This window comes from Colias philodice, chromosome 5 (assembly GCF_061535455.1).
Source record: "Colias philodice isolate Cphi_HAF_F1 chromosome 5, ilColPhil1 Martin Lab GWU primary, whole genome shotgun sequence".
NCBI lineage: Eukaryota > Metazoa > Arthropoda > Insecta > Lepidoptera > Pieridae > Colias > Colias philodice.
The window spans coordinates 2,170,245-2,180,603 of NC_143090.1; the positions used below are offsets into that span (position 1 = coordinate 2,170,245).

General features: G+C 32.2%; 1 protein-coding gene across 1 annotated transcript in view; it reads left to right on the forward strand.

Annotated features, from left to right (window-relative positions):
• The window catches only part of CCHa2 (neuropeptide CCHamide-2), a 32,647-nt gene extending 30,527 nt beyond the window's left edge, over window positions 1-2,120 (forward strand). The window contains exons 4-6 of the mRNA XM_089695474.1: window positions 255-381; window positions 1,318-1,391; window positions 1,873-2,120. Of these exons, the coding sequence (XP_089551600.1) occupies window positions 255-381; window positions 1,318-1,391; window positions 1,873-1,932 (261 nt within the window). The 3' untranslated portion in view covers window positions 1,933-2,120. The remainder of the gene's footprint in view (window positions 1-254; window positions 382-1,317; window positions 1,392-1,872) is intronic.
• Window positions 2,121-10,359: the final 8,239 nt, after the last annotated feature.

A 10,359-nucleotide genomic window follows, 5' to 3' on the forward strand; every position in this document is an offset into this window, starting at 1 on the left:
AAGACGTGTGGCACTCGGGGACTGCCGCGGTAAAGCTATTGCATGCTATGCCTTCAAGCCACACCTCCGCGCCCGTCGGAATGGGGAACGTGAGGTTTTTCGTTACGCAATTTCTGGATTCCCCGCGCTCAAGGCTCGCGACAGAAGCTATGCAATAGCTTAAAATTTAGTTCGTCCGCCACGTTCTTTACAAGGGGAGGGGGATTTTCTATGAGAGTCTATATACTACAATGATTTTTGCTATGTCTCCATAGCCATCCAGCTCAGAGCTGATGGGCCGTCAGCTAGGTCAGGAAGAAACTGCCCCACATCCCGTGTACCCTCACTCTGGTTACGGGATCCTGCCTTCTGGTGATGACATCATACCTGTAAGGGATGGTGGTAAGGATATATAAATTTTTTGGTTTATAAAATAATATTATTTGAAAGTATTTTTGCTGAAACTTGAAAGTACACATAAAAGAGTTGTAGAGGCTCTAACCACACTGTAACTTCAAATCGGTACAATTGATCATTCCGTCCTCTTGAATTTCTATCGTACTGTAATTTAAAGAAATAATGTGTTTCTTATAGTAGGGGAGCCCAAGAGGGGATTTTGGGATTTACTCGAGCGCGTCAGATTACTATAAGGGACGGTACCTTAGCTATTCATTAGTACCTCTAGTCAATATGAGAAGTTATGATTGGTGGGTGCGCTCAGGGGCCCCGCTGGAAAATTTGAATAATCCATAATTTCCTAAGGTTGAGCTCGAATCGTCAGATTAGCGAAATGGGGACTTCTTATATTGTAATTAACCCCCCCATATATTAATCTGACGCGCTCGAATAATATTACTTAAATTTTTTACCCTTTCTTCATAGCGATTAAATCGCCACTTAAATCGTCAGATTAACGTATACTTTTTTTCAGTGACGTCCTGGAGCATGCAAAATATCAATATCTAACGCGCTTGAGTATTTCCAAGCCAATTTTTTTCTTTTTTAAATTAAAAAAAATCAAAAAACCCTTCCCCACCGCTAAAAGTGAAAACATTATAGGACCTTTTTTTCTCGCTATGGTCTAATCTACCAATTCTAATAGGTTCCCGTGACGCTCGAGTAAATCCACATTTAGCATCCTGGGCTCCCCTACTATTATATTATAAAGCTTTGAAGGTTCTTCCTGTCGAACTATAAAAAAAATAGTTCGCCTTATGTTAATAATTCAGATAATAATGTAGAGACTAGTTTTCCGAGGATAAAACTGCTTACTGTTATAAATATTTAGGTAGTCTTGTTGTGTTTGTACAAGTATGTACTAATTGTAATACTCAATAGGTGTTTACGACCGAGAGGACAACGGTGTGCGAGATGTTATGAGGATGAAGCTGCGGAACATCGTAAAACATTGGGTATGTATGAACTAACAAAAAACTATGTAACAATAATATTGTGGTGTAAGCTTAATTTAAAAAATAAGTTCCTAAATGAGTGAATCGTAAAATTTAGATATCATTTTAATATAATGAATTATATTTATTGTAAACTGTGTCAGGTATTCCTTGTAAAATGTAAGCTTTCTTAAGGCAAAGCTTGCAGTGTAGTGTGTTACTTAAAGAAATTTCTGGTGTAATAATTTTATAAAAAATAGCGTGTCTGCCGAGCACAGTGAAACTTCTTTGGCAAGATTCGAGATACCAAAATCGTTGCCATACTCCACAACGTGACGGTATTGGCATGACGCAACCTTGAAAATTTTACTTTCAACGCACTTACAGAAGTTTCACTTATAAATGTTTAATTATGAAACATAAGTAGTAATTTCACGTATATGTTTTTTTTTCTAATATATTTACAAATTTATATACTTAACTAATGTCTTTTTTTGTACAGATGGACAATTTCCGACGGTCGCAACAGAATGAAGACGGGTATTATATCGAGACATTGTAAATTACGATCGCTTCATTTTAATAAGAATTTTATGTATAATAAGAGGGTATCTTTTTTTCTTGTATAAAATTTTCAATAAATTTTCAAAATCTGCTTGTTATAAAGGAAAGTTATTGGAATAAAAAAACAAAGAAATTGTATCATTTTTTCGTTGTACAAACATAGAACTTTTCAAAATTACACGAATTGCAAGCAAAACAACATTATTATTAATTGTATAAAACTTATTTAATTTCAATAAAATGATACTCTCTACTGACTGTTCTCTTTTTAAAAACATGTTAACGAAAATCGTAAAAAAAATTAAACTTAAAAATGTTTATTGTCAATTAAGAGTTGTTTTTTTTCTTAAATTTAGATATAAATAATAGAAGGCTGGGTTAGTCTTGATATATTTTAATTATATTCTATAATCTATTTTTTTTTTCATATTCTATTCTTGTTAAACAGATAATTGTTTCTTAAGACAAAATGTTATTAAAAAAATCTATTGTTGTTTAACTTGAATGTTTAATTCTTTGTCCTTAAATAAAATATGGAGTAAAACATAAGTTTACCATCACACGAAAATTGTAGAGTAGTTATAGAGTTGATAAGTGACTTTGTTTTATTAAATAAATTATTAGACATTGTATTTTGTTTTATTTCTATAATACACCTTTAATAAGACGAAATGAATGAAATCTATGAATTCAGGCTCACAGTAACAACAAAATTAAACAGGTGGTGAATATTTGGGACTCACTTAACCACTTCTCTTAACTAATATAGAACTATTCACATTATAAATGCGTAAGTAATCTGTAATGTCTTTCTGTCTCTTCTTTACGCATAAAGCACTGAACCGATTTGAATGGGTATTTTTTGAAATTTAAAGAAACAAAGATCTCATTGAATAATGAAATATACATATAGTTTAATGTAATTTTAAAGCTAAAAGATGATCATATGGTATTATTCTATTGGGCCAAGCGGCAGGCATAAAGCTAGTTTGACTCTATATTGAATTTGTATTCGAGCTTATAGTTCCGATTCCTGTGACAACTTTTTAAGTTTACGTTAAACTAATTTTGTAGCGTATGTAACTTTTTATCTCAAGGATTTTTTGTCAATACTTTTATGATAGAAGGACTGCAGAGGTTACTAGAAAATGACATTATTAGTTGTTTGACTTGTGACCTTTTTCTCAAGTAATAGAATGGGGATGTCCCTATTTATTACATTAGTAGCATCTTATAATAAGCATCCGTTCCTTAGTTTCCGGAAAAATTACCTACATTGAAAATTGCACAGTATAGAGATATTTCTTGTAATATTTAGAGTGAACTGTGAAACTTCTTTAGGGCATTTAGAGTAAAATTTCAAGGTCGCGTCATGGCAATTGAGTCACGTCATGAATGAAGGCGACGATTTTGGTATCTTGCCAAGAGGTTTCACTTCTGACACATGTGCTCGGCACACACACTCTTTCTTTAATAGCAATATTTTTTTTTTCATTTTGATAGACACACAAATAAAGATGAGCAGAATTGCATATTCAATTGTTAAATTCCTAATAAATTTTCTAATGAATTAATAAGCATAAAAAGTAGCGGTTGATGCATTAAAGGTCTTTAGCATTGTGACCTCATTTTTGTTAGACTAATGAATTGGGAAAAAATAGAACTGAAGACTAGAAATATTTTTCTTGTATTTTAATATTTATGGTATTATACAAGCCTTTATGGTATTTTAATATTTTATAAGTAACTAGTTTTCCGCCCGCGGCTTCGCCCGCTTAGTCTTAAACCTAATAAATTATATACTAAAACCTTCCTCTTTAATCACTCTATTCTATTTATAAAAAAAACCACATCAAAATCCGTTGCGTAGTTTTAAAGATTTAAGCTTACATAGAGACAGAGAAAGGGACTTGGTTTTATACTATTATTAAAAAAAATATCATGTGATGAATGATAAATAATACAGATAGAAAATATCACTACATAGTATAAAACAAAGTCGCTTTCCCTGTCCCTATGTCCCTATGTCCCTATGTCCCTTTGTACGCTTAAATATTTGAAACTACGCAACGGATTTTGATGCGGTTTTTTTTAATAGATAGAGTGATTCAAGAGGAAGGTTTATATGTATAATAACATCCATTAAATAGTGGAGAAGTACTGTTATTTTTCAGGTTTCTAATGTGATGTCGTAAAAAAATACATTTTTTCCGCTTACATTGCAAACGCAGGCTGAACCCTACGAGTTTTATCAAAATAATGTACTAAGTATTATACACATTGAAAAGGTCCACAGAAAAGTCCGCGATGGTATATGTCTATCTCTTATGGATAACCCACAATAACTTTTTTTTGTCATTTACTTTTTACGACAAATAATGGCTAATTTTCGAAGCGATTTTAACCAATACAGCATTAATCCTTAACCAATTAAATACCTTGAAAACATTGTTCATTTAATATAGATCTATATGGCCCTTTACACCGTATGATTTAAGTGAATATTTTCGAAGATATTACAGATTTAAAAATTGCGGGACGTAGCGTTTGCGGTGGGTACCGACCGGCCGCCCGGTTATCTATTACCCGTGAAGCCGGAGCGGGCCGCTATGTTTTTATATATATATAATATTATAAAGAGGAAAAGTTTGTAAGTATGTATGTAAGTATGTATGTATGTATGGTTTTCACGCAAAAACTACTGGACCGATTTCAAAAATTCTTTCACCATTAGAAAGCTGCATCTTTACTGAGCAACATAGGCTATATTGCATTTTCAAAAAAATTAGAGATCCTTACCAACAATGCAATAATGTAACCCAAGGTGTAAAAAAATCCTCAATAAAACTTCTGTCATCGCGTGCGCTGCGGAATCTATTGAAGATAGAACAAAAAAATGTTCTACAGTATTATAGAATGGATCAATATCTACAAGAAAGTCCGCGATACCATATGTCCATCTTCAGTAGTTATGTTACTACAACAACTTTTTTACGTTTTCAAAGTAAATAGAAGTGCCGACAGTAATCAAACCATGTTATCCATACACATATATTAATCCTTATCCCATTAAATGATGTTTTATTATAGACTGTTTCAATACCAGCAAAATACTTTTTAAATGAAAAGAATTGGATATTCCATTCAAAAGATACCTATAACGAATTTAAAAGTGTCAATCTACAGAAAATAGTAGGTATACTGTTCGAGCAGGCCGTAGTGCGGGGGTCACGGAGGAATTCTACCAATATGCGTCTTGACGGAACACAGTGGGGTTTTGGTCGGTAGGAATCCGACATAACCCACGGCCCCTCCCCTGGAGGCCGTGGGTATCTATGAAAGATTTCCCCACTAAAACAAAAAAAAAAGGCCGTAGTGCGGGACGGGGTAAAGGTGATTTTCATATCCGACCTATAGTAGACTTTTCACTGTAAAGATATCGCTATCTATGCGGGTGAAACCGCAGGGCATTGCTAGTTTATAATAATAGAAAGGATTTATTTCCCTTTCATTATAATTATAGTTTCATGTAAGCAGACTTTTACAGTAAAAATACATATTATGCCGACACACAAATCTTTCTACGTAATCACATGTCGAATTATCTTGCTAAAGGTAATCTTTAATTGGACTAGAAGTGAATTTATCTCTGTGTGAAGGGACCGGTGTGTTAATTATGAATCATTGTCTAGAACTATTTGTGATTATCATGTAGGTATCTTTATAGGAAAAGGGATTTCAGTATATAAATATCAAATAATTATCTAATGTGTTACGACATATACTAAAAGAAAACCTCCGTTGCATTTTAGTCAAAATCAAAAATAGAAATAAATTATCCATTTTATTTTGATTTATAATAATTTAGAAACCTACTATTTTATATTTAAAAATACGACTTAATAATAAAAATTAACTGCGAATTAAGGTACTCCGTCATTTTGGGATCTCTGGTTCAGATTTACTTAAGTTAAATGAAATACTCTATGCAAAAGAAATCTTTAATAAAAAGATTTCTTTTGCATAGAGACGCTATGAATTATCCGTATGCCTAAAAATACTATCATTAAAACAACTCGCCAAGAAAACATTTACGAATCATGAGAAATGAATTAAAAAACAAAAGTTAACCTCGCAATTTAAATTTTTCTTGAAGCTGTGGCAAGAAAAATTACAAAGAAAGAGTTAAAAACTTGTTGAAATAAAGGGGAAAATTTCCTCTGTCAAATTAAAGCGTTTAACAAAATACGCTGCAATGTTTATTTACCGTAACAATAATTGTGGTTAAATGATTCGATACAGAAGTTTTTCAATGGGCTTATTGTTTGGGTCGTGGGTGGAAATTACTAGCTTTTGTCGACGACTTCGGTCGCGTGATTAATCTAAAATATTAGGATAAATAAAAAAGGAACCACATAAACGTTGACGCCCAATTTTATCCCTTTGAAAGTGAAAACAAATTTTATGTAAATCAAACAAAATCATTGATATTGTAATTCTAACAGAGGCTAATGTATCATGCATTTAATATCCGTTAAAATCTTTAACTTCTAAATTCAATCGATTTTAAAAATTATTTTGTATTTTGAATGCCACCGGCGCGCGTAAACTGGTCTATATACATATTTTTAACCGACTTCAAAAAAAAGGAGGAGGTTATCAATTCGGCCGGTATGTTTTTTTTTTTATGTATGTACACCGATTACTCCGAGGTTTCTGAACCGATTTACGTGATTCTTTTTTTGTTCGATGCGGGAACAGCGGGATGGTGTCGAATTGGTCCCATAAAAATTTTATTCGGATAGGCCCAGTAGTTTTTATTTTATGAGCATTTTTGTCTGTATATTTGTAAATGTTGCAAGTGCAAGTTTGAAGTCGGTTGTTTTTAACGCAGTTATCACTTGTATTTTTAATAGATAGATAATTGGTTTGAAAAGTACCTAAGCTATATGTTTTAGCGTGTGCCTTATCAAAGTATCAAAATTAAACGGTAAAAAATACACAAGCTTCCTGCACAATGCCCAATCTCAAAAACCATAAAAATACTTATAGCCTTTGCCAAAATATTACAAAAAAGTAACATTAAACGATTCACACAGGTAAAACAGATAAAATCTGAAAACAATCGTAACCCTTGCGCCAATTGACCCGGGCTTAAGAGAAATTAATTCTTCCTCCATTTAACGAGCGTAATGTATCAAGAATGCCGTGGAATGAGACGGTATTTTAAAGCTAATTTACAGTTAGTATCTACCTATTTACAGCTGGAGTATCGTCAATGATAATTGAATTTTAACAATTTATACAGATACTTTGTTTTGATGTACAATTTAGAATTCGTTAAGGATTTTAGACGTGCTTTATCGTTTATGATAGAATATTTCAAACTTGTATAATTGTAACAAGTTTACGAAATGTTATTTTAAGAGGAAAGCGCGATGTACCATTTTAACAATAATAATATAATATAGTGACCAGATAACATTATCAATTTTATTTTATAATGTGCTCGATAAATATAAGGTATAAAATTTGCAATAAAAATGTATATTCGATATGATGGTTTCATTTATAATTTATTTTATTCGGAATCACTAGCTTTCAAACATTACAAGAATCACCATAATTGCTTCACCCAGTCAATAGTTCTTACGTAACAATATAAAAAAAATAAATTCAAGAACCTCCACCTTTATTTAAAGTCGATTGAAAAAAAATGCAATAGAACTATAAAAATGTAACAAGCACACGGATTCAGCCTGCCGTTTCCGGTATTTGCGAGGCAACGAGCCTAGCTGTAATAGGGAAATGAGGACCGATCCTCATATAGACTCACATACACGAGGTAACATCACTATGGAAAAATACTGGCTGTAAACTGCTTCTGGATGCAAAAAAAAAATGAGTCTTGTTCCTAATTTGAATTTCGCGCGCTTATTTAATCTGTTGGTACAATGATGGCGGGAATAGTTATAAAATATCAGCAATATTTTAAACCAAAAACAAAAGAGTAAAATTAACTTCTAAAAATGCGACACTTATTAATTTAATCAGTGTTTTAATCCTTTTAGATTCAAGTTTTACGTCAGAGAGAAATGAATCAATCGAGTTATGAATTTAAGAAGTTATCGTAGAGGTTCAGAGGAGGTGAAATTTAATGGTTTAATAGAGCGAAATATTTCGTTGACTTGCGATTTTCACCCCGAAAAATATTATATAGAAACTTCCGTTATTAAACTTATTATTAGTCCTATATATTCTTCCATTCTTGCTACGTACGTCTTTTCGTTTGCGAAGACAGATTAAAAAGGTATCATTAACGATGGCGTGTTTAAAAGAGAATGTTTAAAATCATACTGTGCAATCTTTAACAAGAAGCAAATTCAATAAATATCTCCACATTTTCATATGAAAATTAAACACCAAAGTTTATTCTCATTCGTAAAAAATTCATCGAACATGGAAATTTGGAGTGTTGAAATGAATACCATTCTAGTGTTTAGGAGTACGGATAATCGAGGTAGCTATGATTCAATTTCGTATCTCAATGATTTAGCGTTACTGGAAGCGATAAGATTAATATTTAATATCAGTTTATTTTATAGGCGATTTTTAATACTTACGACAGTGTCATAAAAAATGCTTCAATTGTAATTAATTATTGCAGCAAGTAAAGTCTTGTATATTTTCTTTATTAAGGCATGAGCACAAGCAATAGAATAAATACTTGATGGGGTAGATACATTAATTATTAGCATCTGATTAAATGTTAATTTGATCGATGAGTGACAGAAATAAAAATGAAAATGTGTTTCTTTTGTTGGTTTTATTCGTTGTTGGAATTATCAGGCGGCCCAACCTTTTCTCATTCCTCATCCATGCAACCAAAATGTTCCAAATTAATTTAGTACAGACTATTATAGTACGATTTAAACTTAATGGCGGCTCGGAACATCGTCCGATCCGATGCGCAGAAAACAATTATAGGTATTAGCGGAGCGTTAAGGGACTGTACCATATACTACTGTTTTTAGTAATTCTATATCCGTGTATGGAGAATCAGATTTAACGAGTGGCGCCTCACTTTGCAATTTAAATGTCGCGGCATGTCGCGTTCAGGCTCTGTCGATGAATCTGTTTATGACTTTACATTTAGGTTTTAACGAATGAACTCTTAAAATTATGATAACTTATAGAGCTCTATATTGAGTGCTAGATTTTTTTAAGACAAATAAAACGTATGTACTTTTTCTTAGTATTCATTCTTATCGTCAGTTTTTATTGGTTTAGATATTTCTTATTCTTACTTATTATTTGTAAGGCATGTTTATCTTAGTTTAAATATAAGGGATTGATATAGAAAAACAATGCTTATGTCACATGTATTAAAGACGTCATTACCTAGTGTCAAGTGGGAGATGAGCACATCTTAGTATGAAGGGGATCTTGTGTTAGTTGTTACCAAGTTTTCAATGATGACCGCGCGTCATAATGGAAGCATATTAAAGAAACTTTTTATTTTAAATTATTAATTACGTAAATGTACACACAATTAAAAACTTATAAGCCAGTTCTCTGAAGCGGTGGTAATTCGTACAATATAAATCTTATAACAATTACTCCAAGCGATTTTTATCTAGTTTAAATAAATAAATATTTGAGTCATATAAAGCTTAGGAAAAGTATGATGTGATGAGAAAACCCGCCTTCATATTATACGAGAGGCATAATGCAATTTAAAAGTTTAGGAAAAAAAAACTACGTAATTACTTTCATAAGGAAAGTGATTATTTATTACTAACAATGAAGTACAAATCGAAGATTGGATTATAAAGAAAAAAACGTTTTCGAGAAGCTTTTACGTCATAGTACTTTATTCCTATGTTTTAAATCTTTGATGTGAATAACAACAGTGAACGGAGAGCCTTTGCTCTACTTTTTACTTACTATTGATTTTATTAAACCTTGTTTTTACCAATAAAATATACGTATAAAATATATCAGTAAGGGTATATAAAAATAAAGAGGATACTGCTTACCAGAAATTGCGCAGAATAAAATACCTGTTGCTATACATATTTTACTTCTATACACCAATGGGTATACGCAATTAGAACTCTGATCCTCTGGGAGGGTAGAATGCTTTTAGTGAACTCGTCATTACAACAAATTATTGTAGTTTTACTGAACTTACTGTATTGTTAGAAGGATCCATTAGAAAGATCACTTGCAAGGAGATTGGAGTCAAAATTAGCGAATGTGTAAAAGCAACTTAACTTTGAATACCTATAGGTAGATACGATAAACATTTTTAAAGTGAAACTTTTATTACATCGTCTCAAACTTTTTGGTCTGTGTAGCGCATGTCGCGTGTATCGCGGCTGTCGAGTAGGTATACCTACTCGGCAGCCGACCGTCACGCGAC